We start from the raw sequence: 23,153 nt of genomic DNA, 5'->3' as shown, positions 1-23,153 counted from the left end.
CACCTAGTTCCAGGTTAAAAGGGAAGAAACAGAAGAAATAGATGTATGCTAACAGTTGAAAAAGTTAACAAGAGTAGACAGCAAAACTAGCACATATGGAAATACAAGAAATGGTATATCCTGGGCGCCCCCATTCAGTGGCTAAATGCAACAATATAAGTCGGCTGTCTAAAACAGACTATAAGGTTACCTCCACATCTAGGATAACAAGTACCAGTACCAAAATAAAAACATATGAGTTTAATAAGACAAAATGTACATAAATAGGGATAAAACAGTCCCAATGGTTCATAAAACAAAGCGTACCATAATGGTAGCAAAGGAGCCGCAGGTGGTATAAAACGGTAGGGTGGTCCAGACTTCACCCTGCTCTGGCTCCTAAGCTTACCAATGAAGTTCTGTCAGCAGTTGTTCTGGTTCCAATGTGTCAGTGTCCAGTAACCAACGCGTTTCGAGATATGCAATCTCTTCCTCAGGGCTTGATAGTCTTGCTGGTTACTCAGAAAGGCTTTTAAAGATGGTTGCCGACTTCTTCCGGTTCGGAGGTTACCGGAACCGGAAGTGCGTGTCCGTCATTGATATCAACATTCGAGCCTTAATTGTGGCAATATAATGTAATAACAACCTGCTGCGGCCAGATGTAAACAATTTTGCCTTCCCGCTTCTTCACGCTCAGCACAGTGTGAAGAAAATTGAGGAAGAGAGTGCATATCTCGAAACGCGTTGGTTACTGGATACTGACACATTGGAACCAAAACAACTGCTGACAGAACTTCATTGGTAAGCTTCGGAGCCAGAGCAGGGTGAAGTCTGGACCACGCTGCCGTTTTATACCACCTGCGGCTCCTTTGCTACCATTCTGGTACGCTTTGTTTTATGAACCATTGGGACTGTTTTATCCCTATTTATGTACATTTTGTCTTATTAAATTCATATGTTTTTATTTTGGTACTTATTATCCTAGATGTGGAGGTACCCTTATAGTCTGTTTTAGACAGCCGACTTATATTGTTGCATTTAGCCACTGAAAGGGGGCGCCCAGGATATACCATTTCTTGTATTTCCATATATGCTTTTCTTGGAGGGAGGAAGGAGAACCCCTAGGTACATCCAAGGCAGCCCACTTCCTTTCTAGCGCCTAACGAGTTCCTCCGACATTTTTCATTTTAGCAACACTAGCACAAGTCACAGACAATGCAGAATACAATTTAAAATACACTGCAATGGGCACTAAATCAACTGAATACGTACGGATGATCGGAAGACGGGATGCTGGCTGTCAGTAGACCTACAGCGGCATCCGTAACTTCATCCCAAATCAACTACACAGGAGCAGTAGCTGGTAGGATGTTAGCGCTGTATAACCGGTTTCCTTGGAGAGGTATACAGGGAGACTGAACCCAGTGTTCCTGGAGGTGCAGTGTGAAAATGGCTGCTTGAGATCTCTGAGGGGGAGGAGGGTGGAGTAGGAGCAGCTCAGCAGCAGGAAGCCCGCAGGGATTGGCGCCCTGAGCTGGGGCAGGGGACGCATGCAAAGTGCTGGCCTCCCCTAAGCTGGCGTTACCCCCTTTCCCCAGGCTCTCTGGCCTAATCAATAAATGCCTGGTGGTCTAGTGGATGGGTGAGGTAGGCCTCTGCCGTGGCTTTGCTCGCAACAAAGTTACTATTTGTAATGGTTTGTTACATGGATAGTTAATGCAGCAAAAGTTATAAAAATTAAAAAAACAACAACCATGTATTGACCTTATGACCCTTTCGACTTTTTGAATGTCTATCTATCAACCACCTCCCAATAAAACAACTCCTAAAATAAAAGCTTGGGGCTGCTACTGTTTTAAACTGTTCTGACACCAAAACGAAACTGAGCTGCCTGAGCATGGAGGGTGAAGTAAAGGGGCCAGGACCAGAGCATCTTGGGTTACCTTAAAGATTAACGGTTTGGTGCAGAGTCCTTTACCACCACTCCCCCTCCCCCCTACTTGTCTTCCCTGTGGAGCCCAATGGATCCCGAAGACATAACCCAGTATATCAAATAAACCAAATAAAAACAGTTTGCCGTATCCTCCTTTAGCGCCTCAAGGTGTTACACTTGGAGCAAAGGAGATGAAGAACATACGTCACTTACAGTATTTCAAACAAGGTGTGTTTTCCACTGATGTCTTCTTCAGGGGGAGCAGACATTTTGTTGCTCGCTAAGATCCTATTGCTCCAAATACAACCACTCTTTTCACATATCTGCTTTCCTTTGTTCAGCTCTCGTATATTTTCTGGACTCCCTAGGCACTGCATAGGGGATAATAGAGAAAGAAAAATGGAACACATCTAGTGCATTTAGCCATTTAAAAAAAAACAAAAAAAAACATCAACACCAGGAAAGCTGAAGGTTAAAAACTTGAAAACATTATATTATAAAACTCTTCTTCTAAGAACTCTCTCCTGCTAGTCAGCGTACACTAAGTAGTGGCTCAAGTCAGATGTCACTTAAACGTGAAAGGGGTGATTGCCAAAAGACTCATTGATTTAGAAATATTGCACTCGCTCAGCTGTGTTTTTATAGTTGTATTGAGGCCAAGTGTACAATATGTCACACAGGTACATGATTATAGAAGGTGTGGCATGCAGATACTTCATTTCAGTTTGCTGGTATTTGCACAACATTTTTCTCACGCAAGCTGAGACGAGCTGCTCCTCCAGAATACCATCTGGTCGCTGGCGCTCTGCTCGCTCCATCAGGTCTACCAATCACATTTATGCTTTTTCCTGATCATCGGCATGTTAGGTAATGTGTTACTGCAGCTGGCAAACATCAGATGAAAGGAGAACTACCATGCCCTTCATTAGGAGACGAAACACGGACTGTTTTGTCATTTGTCCATGGATTATTTGCACATATACTCTAAATTTTAATGGATGCATTTAGTTTTTTAAGTTTTGGCAGTGCAAAAAGCAAGCTAATAGCTTATTTTGTGTTGTCTAGGAAAAGCCTTAAAGAAACGGCTGAACGTCTTGCCGAGAAATTTGAGGAGGCCAAAGATAAACAGGAAGATCTCATAAACAGGTCAGCACGCCTATTCTGCCTCCAAGGCTTGTTGCCTTTTATAGATGGCGCCTTTTATCTTATGTCTTCATAGCTGGATGGGGTAGAAAGGAATGCTTCCATAAACTGCATCTGTGTTTTGATTGAGAGATACGCAAAGGTGCATGTCTCTCAATGGGAATATTCTAGATTAATATTTATTTTCTGTACCACTCCTTCATAAGTACCAAAAAATGTTTTCCGTATTGAGAAAATAGTTGTTCTTTAGTCACATGAGTGTTGTATAAAAACATGTAACCATTCTACTCTGGTAATCTGTTTATAAGGATGAAGGCAGTGCTGCGGAGTTTCCATACTAGACTCCCAGTTTTATCTGACAGTGAACGAGACATGAAGAAAGAATTACAGACCACACAAGAACAACTGCATCATCTGGGGAATGCTATAAAACAGGTAGAAATGTTGCAGCTGTAAAGTAATTTAGATTAGATTGCTTATATTAAATTCTATGCTATAATTGTGGGACACAGGAAAATTGGGTATAGGCTTGCCCCTGGAGAATGGACACAAAGTAAGAAAAGTTGGTTCTTTTGCAATTCCATACACCCCAGTCATATCAATTTGGTGTGACTTAGTGTGCTTTGGTTTATATTCTTCTGTACCTCTTCCTTGTAAGCTTGTTTAAGTTTTTCTTGTGTATCTTTCGCATGTACACTGCCTTGATAGAATGGTCTGTCTCTACAACTTTCCAGACATTAGAGAGTTGAGCACAACTCTTGGGGGATCTTGATTACTATAGTAAATCTGGGATGCCTCAGGCTATCACCAATGATTGCTGGATCGATCTTTGCAGCGAGTGGGCAAGCAAATATCCTCTGTAGGCAGGCTTTTTTCTATACAGTTCCTGGGAGATGGGCAGAACTGCCATTAATGCAATGTTAAAGTCCTATGGTTTTTTAGCCAGGTACCCAACATCCTGGTCATTGCTTGCTGCCATCAACTGGTGTACTTCCAATTCTCCCTCCCTCGTCCTTGTTTTTTTTTGGGGGGGGAATGAATATAGTTATGAATGAATTGAGTATTGCAGCTTCTCTAAGCCCTAGGCAACTGTTTTCTCATGGCCTTTACAGTATGGCTGTAAGCCAGCTATTTTCTACTGTCTTGATCGGTTCTTAGATTTCTGGTGAGGAAACTGTCATCTGCAAGAGGTTTGCACTCCCACTTCTTTTATTCGTGAGAAGGTTACACCAAGTTGGAGTGATCCTACAAGGCTTTTTATTACTACAGAAACAGGATGCTACTGAAATTTGTCCCTGAATATCTCCAGTCTAGAGATGAGCGCCTGAAATTTTTCGGGTTTTGGGTTCGGTTCCGCGGCCGTGTTTTGGGTTCGAACGCGTTTTGGCAAAACCTCACCGAATTATTTTTGTCGGATTCGGGTGTGTTTTGGATTCGGGTGTTTTTTTCCAAAAACACTAAAAAACAGCTTAAATCATAGAATTTGGGGGTCATTTTGATCCCAAAGTATTATTAACCTCAAAAACCATAATTTACACTCATTTTCAGTCTATTCTGAATACCTCACACCTCACAATATTATTTTTAGTCCTAAAATTTGCACCGAGGTCGCTGTGTGAGTAAGATAAGCGACCCTAGTGGCCGACACAAACACCGGGCCCATCTAGGAGTGGCACTGCAGTGTCACGCAGGATGTCCCTTCCAAAAAACCCTCCCCAAACAGCACATGACGCAAAGAAAAAAAGAGGCGCAATGAGGTAGCTGTGTGAGTAAGATTAGCGACCCTAGTGGCCGACACAAACACCGGGCCCATCTAGGAGTGGCACTGCAGTGTCACGCAGGATGGCCCTTCCAAAAAACCCTCCCCAAACAGCACATGACGCAAAGAAAAAAAGAGGCGCAATGAGGTAGCTGACTGTGTGAGTAAGATTAGCGACCCTAGTGGCCGACACAAACACCGGGCCCATCTAGGAGTGGCACTGCAGTATGTATGTATAAAGAAAGAAAAAAAAACCACGGTTAGGTGGTATATACAATTATGGACGGGCTGCCGAGTGCCGACACAGAGGTAGCCACAGCCGTGAACTACCGCACTGTACTGTGTCTGCTGCTAATATATAGACTGGTTGATAAAGAGATAGTATACTCGTAACTAGTATGTATGTATAAAGAAAGAAAAAAAAAACCACGGTTAGGTCACTGGTATATACAATTATGGACGGGCTGCCGAGTGCCGACACAGAGGTAGCCACAGCCGTGAACTACCGCACTGTACACTGGTTGATAAAGAGATAGTAGTATACTCGTAACAACTAGTATGACGACGGTATAAAGAATGAAAAAAAAACCACGGTTAGGTGGTATATAATACAATTATGGTTGGACGGACTGCCTGCCGAGTGCCGACACAGAGGTAGCCACAGCCGTGAACTACCGCACTGTACACTGGTTGATAAAGAGATAGTAGTATACTCGTAACAACTAGTATGACGACGGTATAAAGAATGAAAAAAAAACCACGGTTAGGTGGTATATAATACAATTATGGTTGGACGGACTGCCTGCCGAGTGCCGACACAGAGGTAGCCACAGCCGTGAACTACCGCACTGTACACTGGTTGATAAAGAGATAGTAGTATACTCGTAACAACTAGTATGACGACGGTATAAAGAACGAAAAAAAAACCACGGTTAGGTGGTATATATTATAATACAATTATGGATGGACGGACTGCCTGCCGAGTTCCGACACAGAGGTAGCCACAGCCGTGAACTACCGCACTGTACACTGGTTGATAAAGAGATAGTAGTATACTCGTAACAACTAGTATGACGACGGTATAAAGAACGAAAAAAAAACCACGGTTAGGTGGTATATATTATAATACAATTATGGATGGACGGACTGCCTGCCGAGTTCCGACACAGAGGTAGCCACAGCCGTGAACTACCGCACTGTACACTGGTTGATAAAGAGATAGTAGTATACTCGTAACAACTAGTATGACTGACTATGACGGTATAAAGAATGAAAAAAAAACCACGGTTAGGTGGTATATATTATAATAATACAATTATGGATGGACGGACTGCCTGCCGAGTTCCGACACAGAGGTAGCCACAGCCGTGAACTACCGCACTGTACACTGGTTGATAAAGAGATAGTAGTATACTCGTAACAACTAGTATGACTGACTATGACGGTATAAAGAATGAAAAAAAAACCACGGTTAGGTGGTATATATTATAATACAATTATGGATGGACGGACTGCCTGCCGACTGCCGACACAGAGGTAGCCACAGCCGTGAACTACCGCACTGTACACTGGTTGATAAAGAGATAGTAGTATACTCGTAACAACTAGTATGACACTATGACGGTATAAAGAATGAAAAAAAAACCACGGTTAGGTGGTATATATTATAATACAATTATGGATGGACGGACTGCCTGCCGACTGCCGACACAGAGGTAGCCACAGCCGTGAACTACCGCACTGTACACTGGTTGATAAAGAGATAGTAGTATACTCGTAACAACTAGTATGACTGACTATGACGGTATAAAGAATGAAAAAAAAACCACGGTTAGGTGGTATATATTATAATAATACAATTATGGATGGACGGACTGCCTGCCGAGTTCCGACACAGAGGTAGCCACAGCCGTGAACTACCGCACTGTACACTGGTTGATAAAGAGATAGTAGTATACTCGTAACAACTAGTATGACTATGACGACGGTATAAAGAAAGAAAAAAAAATACCACGGTTAGGTGGTATATAATTATACAATTATGGATGGACGGACTGCCTGCCGACTGCCGACACAGAGGTAGCCACAGCCGTGAACTACCGCACTGTACTGTGTCTGCTGCTAATATAGACTGGTTGATAAAGAGATAGTATACAACAATATACTACTATACTGGTGGTCAGGCACTGGTCACCACTAGTCACACTGGCAGTGGCACTCCTGCAGCAAAAGTGTGCACTGTTTAATTTTAAATTAATATAATATTATGTACTCCTGGCTCCTGCTATAACAACCTGCAGTGCTCCCCAGTCTCCCCCACAATTATTATAAGCTTTTATACATTGATGTGCAGCACACTGGGCTGAGCTGAGTGCACACAGACTGAGTCACACTGTGTGACTGCTGTGTATCGTTTTTTTCAGGCAGAGAACGGATATAGCAGAGAACGGATATATTAAATAAAAGTTAACTTAACAACAACTGCACTGGTCACTGTGGTAAACTCTGTCTGCACAATCTCTCTCTCTCTCTCTCTCTTCTAATCTATTCTAATGGAGAGGACGCCAGCCACGTCCTCTCCCTATCAATCTCAATGCACGTGTGAAAATGGCGGCGACGCGCGGCTCCTTATATAGAATCAGAGTCTCGCGAGAATCCGACAGCGTCATGATGACGTTCGGGCGCGCTCGGGTTAACCGAGCAAGGCGGGAAGATCCGAGTCGCTCGGACCCGTGAAAAAAAAAAGTGAAGTTCGTGCGGGTTCGGATTCAAAGAAACCGAACCCGCTCATCTCTAATCTCCACAAACGTATTTCCCCATTCCACATAATGCAAGACCTGGTCCCCTTCTTGTAATGATAGAATGGTTCTGAAATGGCTGTCTTGTGCTGCATATTTTTTTTTTGAATTCAATATTTTTTATTGAGATTTTCAATTTTGTTTTAACATTTCACACATACAACACACAAACAATTTCCACACCCAACATGTGTGGAGGTAGCAGTACATGTATGCAGTCTGTACTATATTCAGTAATCATTATTACTCATAAAACATGTAATCATATAGCATTGGTGTCTTAGCTCAACACGTCCTAAACACAACAGATCTCTTAATCCCATAAACAGAGCAGAATTATCACATTGTGTTACAAACATCATAGCAAGGCAAGACCGGCCGCGGGGACTCCCCCCTCGCGCAACATCCCTTATTGACTCACGGGGAAGAACACGGGTTTAGCTATATCTCTCTTTGTAATACTTAGAGTCCATCCATCTACCCCATATTGTGGACCACTTCCCCTCCACCTTCCTAGCCAGAAACACAAATTTTTCATGCGCAATTGTTTCATTGACCAGGGATATCCACGCCCCAGGAGTCGGGGCCTCACTGGCTAGCCATAGCCGGGCAATACAGACCCTAGCTAAATCGCATAAGTTAATAACATATCGCCTACTAGGTGGGTCTAAGGCTTCCTCGTCCACAATCAACAGTGTACAAAGTGCAGGAGTACATACGAAGGAGGGAATACCTGTGTCACATAAAATCCGTATAACCGCCGTCCAAAACACAGACACACCAGGACACAACCATAGTAAATGCCAAAAGTCTGCATCCATGACCCCACATCTAGGGCATTGCGAGTTGTGAGCACCCCCGATATGTGCTAATCTCACCGGGGTCATATACACCCTGTGTAGAATGTATAGTTGTATTTGCTGATATCTAACAGAGGAAGTGGAGATCCGATGGGCCCCTATGGCAGTATTCCATGCATCGTCCGATATCGTACCCACATCCGATTCCCACTTACCCCGAAGAGCCATGAGAGGGTCACTGTGGTGCATTTGCAGGATACGACCATATATCCTAGAGACTAAATGACCCGAGTCTAGCGTTTGCAACATTGTTTTAACCGGGGAATCAGCTAGGACTGGAGGACCATTTGGAAACTGGGCTGCCAGTGCATGTCTCAACTGTAGGAATTGAAAAAAGAACCTTGAGGGAATGTTATGTGCGTGTTGAAGTTGTTGGAAAGAGTTAAGAATCCCGTCACTATATATATGGCCCAGAGATGATACTCCCCATCTTCCCCAAACTTCTCGGACCTGAAGATGACACAGTTCCGAAAGCCCATATATGTTATCTAGAGGGGTGTCAGGGTCGACGCCGTGGCCCCGCATCACCGAGTGCACCGCTTTCCACACCAGGATGGCTTGCTTAATAAGCGGTATTGTGGACATTTTAACGCTGCCACATAGAAGTAGCTGTAATGGGGAGCCCCCCGGGTAGTCGTGATGCAGCATCAGTGAATGCAAAGCCAAGGGGTCGAGATCATTGACCCACTCCCAAACATGTATCAGTTGCGCCGCGTAGTAGTAGAAACGGAAATTGGGGAGAGCCAGACCCCCCCGTTTCACGTGTTCTGGTCATGGTGTCTAGTTTTAAGCGTGCTCGTTTACTAGCCCACACCAGGGAGGACAGCAACCCGTCTATTTGTTTGAAAATCTTCTGTGGGATGTAAACGGGTGATTGCTGCAGGACATAGAGAAGCTTGGGCAGGAAGACCATTTTAACCATATTCACCCGCCCCGTGACTGTTAAGGGCAACTTACCCCACGTCTGCACCCGGCCGCGGAGATACCCTATTTGAGGAGCAATATTAAGAGAAGAGAATTTTTGAGAGTTATTAGATACCCAGATACCCAAATATTTGAAAGATTCCACCCACTTCAGTGGAAGAACCACCAACGGGGATGCAGGGACTTCGCCCTTAAGTGGAATAATAGAGGATTTCTCCCAGTTTATCGGTAAACCAGAGTATCGCCCGAACCCATCAATAATTTCCAAGATCCTAGGCATAGACTCAGCATAGCGATCCACAAACATCAGGATGTCATCAGCGTATAGGGCCACTCTGTCCTCCCGATCACCCACTTTAAGTCCATAAATACCCGCATCTGTTCTCAGAAGACATGCAAGGGGTTCAACGGCCATAGCAAACAGGGTAGGGGACAAGGGGCATCCCTGTCGCGTGCCTCTAGATAAGGGAAAGGAGTGAGATACGAAACCATTGACCGCCACCCTTGCCGAGGGAGAGGAGTACATCAGTTGAACATACTTAATAAATTTCGGGCCGATGCCAAATCTACGCATAACTTCCCATAAATATTCCCATTCCACAGAATCAAAAGCCTTAGCGGCATCCAGTGAAACGACAATGGAGGAGGAAGGGTCCGCCCGGGGGAATTGTAGGTGGGTAAACAGGCGTCTGAGATTAATGGAGGTCGATTTATTAGGCATAAATCCCGTCTGATCTGGGTGTATAATGTGGGAGATAACTGTATTTAGTCTAGTAGCCAATATCTTAGCCAAAATTTTTATGTCAGTGGGTAGGAGGGATATAGGACGGTAGGACTCCACTTTCTTAGGATCCTTGTCAGGTTTAGGGAGAACCACAATCACTGCCTCCGCCATAGACGGGGGGAGAGAATCCTGTGTAAACATCTGGTCATATAACTCAAGTAGGCGGGGGACAAAAAACTCCAAATTATGCTTATAGACCTCGGATGGTATTCCATCCAAGCCCGGGGCTTTACCACTAGGAGAGGCCTCAATCGCTGCTCTAACTTCGTCAGGGGAAATAGGCACCTCCAAAAGGTCACAGGCCTCCCTGGACAGGGTAGGGAAGCAGACACCATCCAAGTAATCATGTAATTGTGTTAAGGTACAATCTAATTTAGATTCATATAAGTGACTATAGAAGGATACAAATGCAGCCGTGATCTGTGGAGTCCGGGTCAGGTGGACACCTTCAGTGCTCACAATTTCTACCACCACACTAGTAGGTCTGTCTCCCCGAGCCAGCGAGGCCAGGTATGTCCCCGGCCTGTCCCCTGTAGCGTAAAAGGTATGGGATGAGAAAAGGAGTCTATGCTGAGTCTTTTCCATTAGGTAGCCTCTCCATTCCCTCTGAGCCGACAACCAGGCTGACTTGGAACTAATCAAGGAATCCTGCAAGTATTGTAGTTCTGCAGCGACACTCCGGGCCTCCAACTCAACCTCCCTTCTCCTATAAAAGGATTTTAACTCAGACACCCGTTTAATCAAACTCCCCCGTAGAAAAGCCTTAAATGTGTCCCATAAGTTAGAGATAGACTGGTCAGTACTATTTAGCTCGAAAAACTCCCGCCATGCGGCTACCATTTCAGATCCATCTCCCATATGAACGAGCCAGAATGGGTTAAATTTCCACACAGCTTGGCCTCTATCACAATTAAAGTCTAAATTAAAGGTCAAGGGGGAGTGGTCTGATATACCTCTAGTCTCATATCTAATATTGCCGACGCGGGGAACCATGTCACTCGAGAGGAGGGCCAAGTCCATCCTGGAGAACGAAGAATGGGAGTGTGAAAAACACGAATATTGTTTAAGAGAAGGGTGTCTCAGTCTCCACGGATCGACCAGGCCCAACCCCATCACCACATCTGCAAACCCAGACCTCCCAGGCCCCGCAGCAGATGGAGACATGGAGAGCCTATCCATTGCCACGTCTAGCACATTATTGAAGTCCCCCAGGCAGATAACAGACACCCCGGGGGATAAGGCCATGAACCCAGCAACCCTCTTAAGTACATCGGGAGAGTATGGAGGGGGCACATAGACTGCTAGCAGGAGGACAGGAACATAAAACAATCTACATTTCAAGAACACAAATCTCCCCCAAGGATCCGTTTGTATAGACTCCATTACAAAAGGGATGGTCCGCTTAATAAGGACTGAAACCCCGCGTGAGGCGGACGTGTGCATAGAGTGGTATGCCCAACCCACCCAGGGCCTCTTCAGTGAGAGAATCCTACTACCCACCAAGTGTGTTTCCATAAGACAAACAATATCAGCGGCATAGTGTTTGAGCTGTCGGAGCACAAGGGACCTCTTAACTTTATCGTTGAGCCCTCTCACATTCCACGACAACACCTTAATCCCCGTCATTGCACATCAGAGGTATAATCAGTACATCGCCCCGCAGCCGGTCAGCCCCACCACCTACAAATTCTGTAACCAGACACCATTGCTTATATTGCACAGTTGTAAACCATGTACTTTCACAACATACATTTCCGCTCAAAAAGTAAACATAACCCAGCCCCCTCCCCTTTCCCCCACCCTGTATACCACCCCCAACATGCAGCATACCTGGATCCCAAAACTGAGTGTACATACCTAAAAACTAAAATAAACCAAACTGTATTGCACCATTGGCAGGTGCATACACTCCTTAATCGGGGCCAAGAATGTAATGACTCTCGGGAATAGAGAACAACTAGAAAACAGCGAAATTAGAAAGTTGCTCCCAGCCACTAATCATTCCCCCCTCGAAAACAAAAACAAATGAGGGGGATTATAAAGATCCGCCCCCTAGGTCCTTCTAATACCCAAGATAAAAACCACACTCTGATATCAGAAAACCACCTATGGCAAGGCAAACATTCAGCAGTCCCCCCTGTCCCCCCATCCTCCCACATTGAGACCGATAATATACCAGGAAGAAAAGAGAGCAAAAGAACCCCAGGGTATAATCATATACAAGAACATGCCAAGTATATCATAGTTGACTTAAAGAGTATACATATGTCCTGTCTGAGCTGCGGTAACAATGTAAGGGAAGCATCGACAGCACTCAAACAGGCCCTGCAATAACTAACACATGTATGCAAAACAGACAAAATAATTAGCCCTAAGGAGATCAGAAGAAAATCAGCTTCCAATATCAGCCGGATAGTTACTAATCCGCAAGGGCGCGCCTCGCCGGGAATCGTCTGTCCAGCCACACCATGGCCTCACGAGGGGTCGCGAAAAACTTTGTTTCCCCATCCGCCACCACCCGCAGTCTGGACGGGAATAGCATGGCATACGGCAGGTCAAGTTCACGTAGCCTCCTCTTGACGGGTATAAACTGAGCCCTATCTTTTTGTACATCCACCGCAAAGTCCGGGAAGACCGATATTGGCGATCCATTCCATTTCAAAGGGCCCTTAGTACGAGCCAGCCTCAGAACGGTGTCCCGATCCCGGTAGTGGAGGAACTTAGCAATAAAGGTACGGGGTGGTGTCCCCGGCGGCAGCGGGCGCATTGGGACTCTATGGGCCCGTTCAACAGAAAAGTAAGGTGAGAATTCCTCAGATCCGAAAAAATCACGGAGCCATTTTACAAGAAATTCCTCGGGAGTGGGGCCCTCTTCTTTTTCAGGCAGGCCAATAAAGCGGACATTGTTGCGCCGCAGACGCCCCTCCACATCCGTGAGCTTTTTGCGTACATCATTCATCTGGGACTCCAATGCATCAGTGCGACGACCCAGCGGACCAACGGTATCTTCAATATTGGAAATACGGGTCTCTGCTTCTCCCACTCTCTCTCTCACCCGCTGGAGGTCTTGATGAATAATGGAGAGGTCGGACTGCACCTGCCCGATTTTATCAGCCAGACGCACTTCACTGGCATTTACCGCATCCAGGACTCTCTGCAGTGCAGCATCTGGAGGGTCAGAGGAGACGGAGCTGTTAGCGGGGGATGGGGGCGATACCTCGGATCTTGTAGTCTCCCCTCTCCGCTGCTGAGGGCCCTGGTCACGAACAAACTTATCCATCGCCCCTGCCGCTGCGCCAGTCTGGCGACCCTTCACCATTTTGGACAGCACGGTGTTGGTTCTCCTGGTCTGCAGGACGTATCAAAGCAAATATAGGCAAAGAAAAAGGGGGGGGGTGCCCACCTCAGCCGGCAAACGGGCGTCAGGCAAATTATAGATATGTAGAAATAGTCAGCAGGGCCACAATCCCTAGATGTACCGCTTCAGCAAGGGCACAGGGATTATCACTCCCTATCAGAGCTGCAGGATATATAAAGTGGTTTCCGGCACTTGAGGATAGAATTAGAGGGAGGGAGAGGGTCATATGCAACCCAGCATCCACCAGTGTCCCCAGCACCTGACTCCCTGAATAGTAGACAATGGCCGCCAAGGCAGTTACCCCGGATAAAGCCAGGCTATCCCACTCACTTTTATACTTCCCCCACTGGTGTCTGGGTGTCTCACCTCCAGTCACCGTGTCCCGACAGGCTGGTGCAGGCGGCGGCGGATAGCGGGGCCGCACTTCCGGTTTCACGGACAGCGCGTCCCCGTAGCAGAGGGGACAGCTCAGGGAACTCCAGACCGCGGCTTCCCCCGGACCACGCAGAGACCCCGCAGGGCGACAGACAAGAGCCCGGCACACTCTCTCCTCGGTGCTTCAGTCGGCCGCAGCGAGCGGCAAGCGGGACAGGAGCAGAGCCGAACTTCCGGTCCCCGCACGAGGCAGCAGCACCCGAGGCAGATCAGGGCCCGCCGGCTTCCAAAGCTCCCGGACCTCCAATCACAGCGGCAGCAGGTGCAAATGTACTCCTGGGGGAGGCAGGGGACACTCATAGGTCGGTGGCCGTAAAGTTGGACCCAGGGGGGGTACAGGATGTAGTTTTAGGATGTAGTGGCTGGAGAGCTACACAAAATGAGTGCTACTCCATGCCCGTCCTGGCCACGCCCCCTTGTGCTGCATATTTAAACTTATACCATTCCATCAAACTTCAATCCTTCCTTCAGAATTGTCTCGTTCCGCTGGTGTCATCCATACATGTTGTGCCTTTTGTAGTCAGGCTTTCTTGGACCATATTTTCACCTAGGTTTTTCAAAATCTGCAGTGCCACAGCAGACATTGGTTTTGAGCATAAAGTGCTAAAGACTGCAGTTTCCTAGTGGTTCCTGGCTTCTACTGATTTGCACCATTTTGTTTTCTTCAATCCTGTTTGTTCTTTAGACTGCTTATGTTCCCCAATGCAACACTGCTTTCCCACTTGGCTTCTTTTTGGTCATGTCTTGTAGCTTTTTTTGTTTTGTTCCGTGTTTGTTGGTTATTCCCTATTTTTTTTTATTTCCTGCCGTAGGATTAGTTAACTTTTTCACCCTAGGAACCAGGACCTTTACTGAACAATCCCACGTTCCCCCAATTGCAACACATGTTCATCTGAGTATTTGTGTAAGCGTTCAGAAAGATACATTATTTTTTTTTATTCCTTTGTTTTTCTTCTACATAGGTTAAAATGAAGATGGCTTATCAGGAGAAACAGATGGAGAATGGAAAAAGCCCCAGAAAATCTAATTTAACTCTGAGTGATTATCAGCGGAAGTGTATACAGACCGTGTTAAAAGAAGAGTAAGCCTGTTACTTAAGCATATATTATAGGTTCAAATAATACACTATTTTTAAACCTGTTGAGCATTTATTTAACTCCTATGCTGGTCATGTAGCTAATGTACCATTCATGCAGCAGTGCACTATCACTGGGGAGTGGTACACCAACCAATGCCTGTCACAAGTGCTGGAAGCCATTTACAGACAAAGTATGACCGTGGCCAAGTTAGAGTAGGAGATGGGTATCTTATTGAGATCCATCAGCTTGATAATCCATGAAGAGCTTGGCATGAGCAAGGTTTCTGGCCTGAGCCGCCTTCTGCTCTCAAGTCAGCTGGTACCCCACCAGCTGACTTGAGAGCAGAAGGAGGCTCAGGTGACTTGGTGCTGCTACATGCTGGCCAAGTTAGATGACAGCAACTCAAACTCTGTCTGGGAGATCATCATTGGTGATGAATCCTGGATCTACAGTTTCGATTCTGAGACAAAACAATAGTCGGCCCAGTGGACCCCACTTAGAGGTGAGTCACCACAGACGTTCCGATGTCAGCATAGCCAAGCAGATGGTGGCTGTTTTTGTGGGCAAGACTGGTCATGTAGCTACCGTACCACTTATGTAGCAGCGCAGTCACAGGGGTCTACGTCCAACCAGTGCCTGTCACAAGTGCTGGAAGCCATTTCTAGATGCCATCCAAGAACTCACTGGTGTTGCCCTTCTCCATCCTGACAATGCACCTGCCCACGAGTCCAGGATTTTCTGGTCCATGAATGCATCCAGGAGCTCTGTCATCTGCCGTACAGTCCAGACCTGGCCCACTGCGATTTACTTTGTGTTCCCACAAATAAAGTGCAAGATGTATGGGATTAGTTTTGAGTCGCAGGAAGCTGCAGTGGAGAACTTCATCAAGCATGTAGAAGACATATCTGTACCTGCTTCAGAGTGGATTGAGCACATGCAACTTTGCATAGACTCCTCTGGGGAATACTTTGAAAAAATGTAATATTCACTTTGTAATTAAAATTCTTTACTGCACATCCCTTGCGCGCGCACACATACAGGAGACGTTTTAGACCGGATTGCTTAGTCGCTCAAGCAAAGAAGAAATTGGTAGTACTTGGAAAACTTAGTTTCGTTACCAATTACACTTGCACCATTCTTTCCATGGTTACTTTACTTTTACAGCAATTCAAAATATATTGGACAATTTATCTATTCGAAATGTAAAGATATCAAATACTTGTACTTTTAATAAAGGTCTTGGGATGATTTATAGAAGTAGATAAATAGGTGTATATTTCTCTAACGTCCTAAGTGGATGCTGGGACTCCGTAAGGACCATGGGGAATAGCGGCTCCGCAGGAGACTGGGCACAAAAGTAAAAGCTTGAACTAGCTGGTGTGCACTGGCTCCTCCCCCTATGACCCTCCTCCAAGCCTCAGTTAGATTTTTGTGCCCGAACGAGAAGGGTGCATGCTAGGTGGCTCTCCTGAGCTGCTTAGAGTAAAAGTTTATTTTAGGTTTTTTATTTTCAGTGAGTCCTGCTGGCAACAGGCTCACTGCATCGTGGGACTAAGGGGAGAAGAAACGAACTCACCTGCGTGCAGAGTGGATTGGGTTTCTTAGGCTACTGGACATTAGCTCCAGAGGGACGATCACAGGCTCAGCCTGGATGGGTCCCGGAGCCGCGCCGCCGGCCCCCTTACAGAGCCAGAAGAACGAAGAGGTCCGGTGAAATCGGCGGCAGAAGACGTTCCTGTCTTCAACTAAGGTAGCGCACAGCACTGCAGCTGTGCGCCATTGCTCTCAGCACACTTCACACTCCGGTCACTGAGGGTGCAGGGCGCTGGGGGGGAGCGCCCTGAGACGCAATAAAAACAGAAATACCTTAGGATGGCAAAAGAAATACATCACATATAGCTCCTGGGCTATATGGATGTATTTAACCCCTGCCAGTTTTCCAGAAAAAAGCGGGAGATAAGGCCGTCGTGAAGGGGCGGAGCCTATCTCCTCAGCACACAAGCTCCATTTTCCCTCACAGTTCCGCTGGAAGGACGGCTCCCTGACTCTCCCCTGCAGTCCCTACAGAATCAGGGTAAAAACGAGAGAGGGGGGGCACTATTGGCAGCTAAATTATAAACAGCAGCTATAAAAGGGAGTAACACTTATATAAGGTTATCCCTATATATATATATATATATATAGCGCTCTGGTGTGTGCTGGCAAACTCTCCCTCTGTCTCCCCAAAGGGCTAGTGGGGTCCTGTCCTCTATCAGAGCATTCCCTGTGTGTGTGCTGGGTGTCGGTACGATTGTGTCGCCATGTATGAGGAGGAAAATGATGTGGAAGCAGAGCAATTGCCTGTATTAGTGATGTCACCCCCTAGGGAGTCGACACCTGACTGGATGGTTGTATTTAAAGAACTACGTGACAATGTCAGCACTTTACAAAAAACTGTTGACGACATGAGACAGCCGACAAATCAATTAGTGCCTTTCCAGGCGTCTCAGACACCGTCAGGGGCGATGCAACGCCCGTTACCTCAGTGGGTCGACACAGACCCAGACACGGATACTGAGTCCAGTGTCGACGGTGAGGAGACAAACGTAATGTCCAGTAGGGCCACACGTTACATGATCACGGCAATGAAGGAGGCATTGAACATTTCTGACACTACAAGTACCACAAAGAAGGGTATTATGTGGGGAGTGAAAAAACTACCAGTAGCTTTTCCGGAGTCAGATGAATTAAATGAGGTGTGTGATAAAGCGTGGGTTTCCCCCGATAAAAAAGTGCTAATTTCTAATAAATTATTGGCACTATACCCTTTCCCGCCAGAGGTTAGGGCGCGTTGGGAAACACCCCCTAAAGTAGATAAAGCGCTCACACGTTTATCTAAACAAGTAGCGTTACCGTCTCCTGATACGGCCGCCCTCAAAGAACCAGCGGATAGAAGGCTGGAAAATATCCTGAAGGGTATATACACACATACTGGTGTTATACTGCGACCAGCAATCGCATCAGCCTGGATGTGCAGTGCTGGAGTGGCGTGGTCGGATTCCTTGACTGAAAATATTGATACCCTGGATAGGGACAGTATATTACTAACTATAGAGCATTTGAAGGATGCATTACTATATATGCGTGATGCACAGAGGGATATTTGCACCCTGGCATCAAGAGTGAGTGCTATGTTCATTTCTGCCAGAAGAGCGTTATGGACGCGACAGTGGTCAGGGGATGCGGATTCCAAACGACATATGGAAGTATTGCCGTTTAAAGGAGAGGAGTTATTTGGTGGCCACGGCAACGGACGGAAAGTCCACCTTTTTACCCCAGGTCACCTCTCGGCAGAAAAAGACACCGTCTTTTCAAACTCAGTCCTTTCGTTCCCATAAGTACAGGCGGGCAAAAGGCCACTCATTTCTGCCCCGGGGCAGAGGAAGAGGAAAAAGACTGCACCAGGCAGCCTCTTCCCAGGAGCAGAAGCCCTCCTCTGCTTCTGCCAAGTCGTCAGCATGACGCTAGGGCTTTACAAGCGGACTCGGACACGGTGGGGGCCCGTCTCAAAAATTTCAACGCGCAGTGGGCTCACTCGCAAGTGGACCCCTGGATTCTGCAGGTAGTATCACAGGGGTACAAACTGGAATTCGAGACGTCTCCCCCTCGCCGGTTCCTGAAGTCTGCTCTACCAAAGTCTCCCTCCGACAGGGAGGCAGTTTTGGAAGCCATTCACAAGCTGTATTCCCAGCAGGTGATAATCAAGGTACCTCTCCTACAACAGGGAAAGGGGTATTATTCCACGCTGTTTGTGGTACCGAAGCCGGACGGCTCGGTGAGACCAATTTTAAATCTAAAATCCTTGAACACTTACATAAAGAGGTTCAAATTCAAGATGGAGTCACTCAGAGCAGTGATAGCAAACCTGGAAGAAGGGGACTATATGGTGTCTCTGGACATCAAAGATGCTTATCTCCACGTCCCAATCTACCCTTCTCACCAAGGGTACCTCAGGTTTGTAGTACAAAACTGTCATTATCAGTTTCAGACGCTGCCGTTTGGGTTGTCCACGGCACCTCGGGTCTTTACCAAGGTAATGGCCGAAATGATGATTCTTCTTCGAAGAAAAGGCGTTTTAATTATCCCTTACTTGGACGATCTCCTGATAAGGGCAAGGTCCAGGGAACAGTTAGAAGTCGGAGTAGCACTATCTCAGTTAGTGTTACGTCAGCACGGGTGGATCCTAAATATTCCAAAATCGCAGCTGATTCCAACGACACGTCTCCGGATCGCATCTTCAGATGCATCAGCGGATAACCCTGTCGCCAAGGACAAGGGTGTCTCTTCTGTGGTGGCTGCAGAGTGCTCATCTACTAGAGGGCCGCAGATTCGGCATTCAGGATTGGATCCTGGTGACCACAGATGCCAGCCTGAGAGGCTGGGGAGCAGTCACACAGGGACAAAATTTCCAGGGCTTGTGGTCAAGCATGGAAACATCTCTTCATATAAACATTCTGGAACTAAGGGCCATTTACAATGCCCTAAGTCAAGCAAAACCCCTGCTTCAGGGTCAGGCGGTATTGATCCAATCGGACAACATCACGTCAGTCGCCCACGTAAACAGACAGGGCGGCACGAGAAGCAGGAGGGCGATGGCAGAAGCTGCAAGGATTCTTCGCTGGGCGGAGAATCATGTGATAGCACTGTCAGCAGTGTTCATTCCGGGAGTGGACAACTGGGAAGCGGACTTCCTCAGCAGACACGACCTTCACCCGGGGGAGTGGGGACTTCATCCAGAAGTCTTCCAAGAGATGGTAAACCGTTGGGAAAAACCAAAGGTGGACATGATGGCGTCCCGTCTCAACAAAAAACTAGACAGATATTGCGCCAGGTCAAGGGACCCTCAGGCAATAGCGGCGGACGCTCTGGTAACACCATGGGTGTACCAGTCAGTGTATGTGTTCCCTCCTCTGCCTCTCATACCAAAAGTACTGTGAATCATAAAAAGGAGAGGAGTAAGAACTATACTCGTGGTTCCGGATTGGCCAAGAAGGACTTGGTACCCGGAACTTCAAGAGATGCTCACGGAGGACCCGTGGCCTCTACCTCTAAGAAAGGACCTGCTCCAGCAGGGACCTTGTCTGTTCCAAAACTTACCGCGGCTGCGTTTGACGGCATGGCGGTTGAACGCCGTCCAGAAGGAAAAAGGCATTCCAGAAGAAGTCATCCCTACCCTGATAAAGGCCAGGAAGGATGTAACCGCAAAACATTATCACCGCATTTGGCGAAAATATGTTGCGTGGTGTGAGGCCAAAGAGGCCCCTACAGAGGAATTTCAACTGGGTCGCTTCCTACATTTCCTGCAAACAGGACTGTCTATGGGCCTAAAATTAGGGTCCATTAAGGTTCAAATTTCGGCCCTGTCGATTTTCTTCCAAAAAGAACTGGCTTCAGTGCCTGAAGTCCAGACGTTTGTCAAAGGGGTACTGCATATACAGCCTCCTTTTGTGCCCCCGGTGGCACCTTGGGATCTCAATGTGGTTTTGGGGTTCCTAAAATCACATTGGTTTGAACCACTCACCACTGTGGAATTAAAATATCTCACATGGAAGGTGGTAATGCTGTTAGCCCTGGCTTCAGCCAGGCGTGTCTCAGAATTGGCGGCTTTATCTTATAAAAGCCCTTACCTGATTTTTCACACGGATAGGGCAGAATTGAGGACTCGTCCTCAATTTCTCCCAAAGGTGGTTTCAGCGTTTCACGTGAACCAGCCTATTGTGGTGCCTGCGGCTACTAGGGACTTGGAGGACTCCAAGTTACTGGACGTAGTCAGGGCCCTCAAAATATATATTTCCAGGACGGCTGGAGTCAGGAAATCTGACTCGCTGTTTATCCTGTATGCACCCAACAAGCTGGGTGCACCTGCTTCTAAGCAGACGATTGCTCGTTGGATTTGTAGTACAATTCAGCTTGCGCATTCTGTGGCAGGCCTGCCACAGCCAAAATCTGTAAAAGCCCATTCCACAAGGAAGGTGGGCTCATCGTGGGCGGCTGCCCGAGGGGTCTCGGCTTTACAACTTTGCCGAGCAGCTACTTGGTCAGGGGCAAACACGTTTGCTAAATTCTACAAATTTGATACCCTGGCTGAGGAGGACCTGGAGTTCTCTCATTCGGTGCTGCAGAGTCATCCGCACTCTCCCGCCCGTTTGGGAGCTTTGGTATAATCCCCATGGTCCTTACGGAGTCCCAGCATCCACTTAGGACGTTAGAGAAAATAAGAATTTACTTACCGATAATTCTATTTCTCATAGTCCGTAGTGGATGCTGGGCGCCCATCCCAAGTGCGGATTGTCTGCAATACTTGTATTATATAGTTATTGTTACAAAATTCGGGTTATTATTGTTGTGAGCCATCTTTTCAGAGGCTCCTTCGTTTATCATACTGTTAACTGGGTTCAGATCACAGGTTGTACGGTGTGATTGGTGTGGCTGGTATGAGTCTTACCCGGGATTCAATATCCTTCCTTATAATGTACGCTCGTCCGGGCACAGTATCCTAACTGAGGCTTGGAGGAGGGTCATAGGGGGAGGAGCCAGTGCACACCAGCTAGTTCAAGCTTTTACTTTTGTGCCCAGTCTCCTGCGGAGCCGCTATTCCCCATGGTCCTTACGGAGTCCCAGCATCCACTACGGACTATGAGAAATAGAATTATCGGTAAGTAAATTCTTATTTTTACCAGCAACATTAAGGCTGCGTTTGCATTGCCTTTATTATATATGTATATCTGTAACAAATAGTAATGCCTGTCATGGAATGGATGACCCATTGATATCAAACTTTTTTTTTTTTTTGTTAAATGCACAGAATAGACCTATTGCTGTTAGGAGAAATGCTTTCCGTTATACTATCGACATTTGTAATATACACATACCTTGGACAATGAGGACCTAGCCACAAAGTAAAATAATAGGACAGACACCAAAAATAGAAAAGGCTGTAAGACATATAGTGGTCAATTTAATTAGGTGCGAGTTCATTGACTCACCTGGGGCTATCCCGATGACGGCGTTAATAGTGGATTTGGTTTCAGGCAGGCAAAACCAAATTCCAGATAAGCAACTGTTTTTTTTCCCCCCATGATTAGCTGCTGCGAAAACACACAGATCCACAGCTTTTCGCAGCCCTATGTGTCTCTGTGCAAAAATGGGTAACTGGTTGCCTGAACAAAACCGGGCTATTCTGTAATAGGATAGGCCAACGAAAAATCACGATCATGTGCAATCAATTACCCCACCTCCAGAGTTAAAACATAATCCTCTTCTAGAATGTGTGTATATATGTATATGTGTGTGTGTGTGTGTGTGTATATATATATATATATATATATATATATCTCCTTACTTTTGTAATTTTCTCCCTCTTCTGTTTAGGGGTGAACATATTCAAGAAATGGTGAAGCAAATAAATGATATCCGGAACCATGTGAACTTTTAACTTCGGGGGATGTTTGTACATTTTATATTGAGACTACTTTCATTTACTGACAACACTCTATCCACATAATACCTACAGCAACACAAACCGTAACAGACTATACATTTGGGCAGGATCATTTTTGTTTTCATATTGTGCCTACAACTTATTTATATTAATGTTCTATTAAAACATTGAAATTGCGAACATCTGCATTTTGATCTCTATTTGTTACAAAAAACGAAGTTTGTGTGTGGTCGGAAGTTTTGCATGTGAAATACGTAACTTTTTTTTAAAAAAGTCATCACTTCTGGAGAGAAAAAAAATTCTTTAACATTCTTTTGAATTGATTTATTTTTTATTTCTGTTCATTATTTTCAGCTTTGAATAGGCATTAAGTTCTACTACAAATACCATTGTAGCCGAAGACTGTAGTTTTAGAATTATTTTTCATTTAATAGTTCATGGCAGCGTGCGCTATATAGGTCTGTTGCTTATGTATAAATTGAACCCATAGACCAGAGGTTCTCAAACGCGGTCCTCAAGGCACCCCAGTGGTCCAGATTTTAAGTATATCCATGGCTTAGCACAGATGTTTAAATCAGATTGACAGATGTACTAATTAAGTCACCTGTGGCCAAGCATGGA

General features: G+C 46.0%; 1 protein-coding gene across 1 annotated transcript in view; it reads left to right on the top strand.

The window, feature by feature from the left end:
* The window catches only part of NUP88 (nucleoporin 88), a 176,048-nt gene extending 153,336 nt beyond the window's left edge, over positions 1–22,712 (top strand). The window contains exons 14-17 of the mRNA XM_063953674.1: positions 2,978–3,058; positions 3,364–3,490; positions 14,936–15,054; positions 22,463–22,712. Coding sequence (XP_063809744.1) covers positions 2,978–3,058; positions 3,364–3,490; positions 14,936–15,054; positions 22,463–22,526 — 391 coding nt within the window. The 3' untranslated portion in view covers positions 22,527–22,712. The remainder of the gene's footprint in view (positions 1–2,977; positions 3,059–3,363; positions 3,491–14,935; positions 15,055–22,462) is intronic.
* The last annotated feature ends 441 nt before the right edge of the window (positions 22,713–23,153 follow it).

Source organism: Pseudophryne corroboree, chromosome 2 (assembly GCF_028390025.1).
Source record: "Pseudophryne corroboree isolate aPseCor3 chromosome 2, aPseCor3.hap2, whole genome shotgun sequence".
NCBI lineage: Eukaryota > Metazoa > Chordata > Amphibia > Anura > Myobatrachidae > Pseudophryne > Pseudophryne corroboree.
Note: the sequence above shows the minus strand (reverse complement) of the source record. Positions and strands in the feature narration are given on the sequence as shown.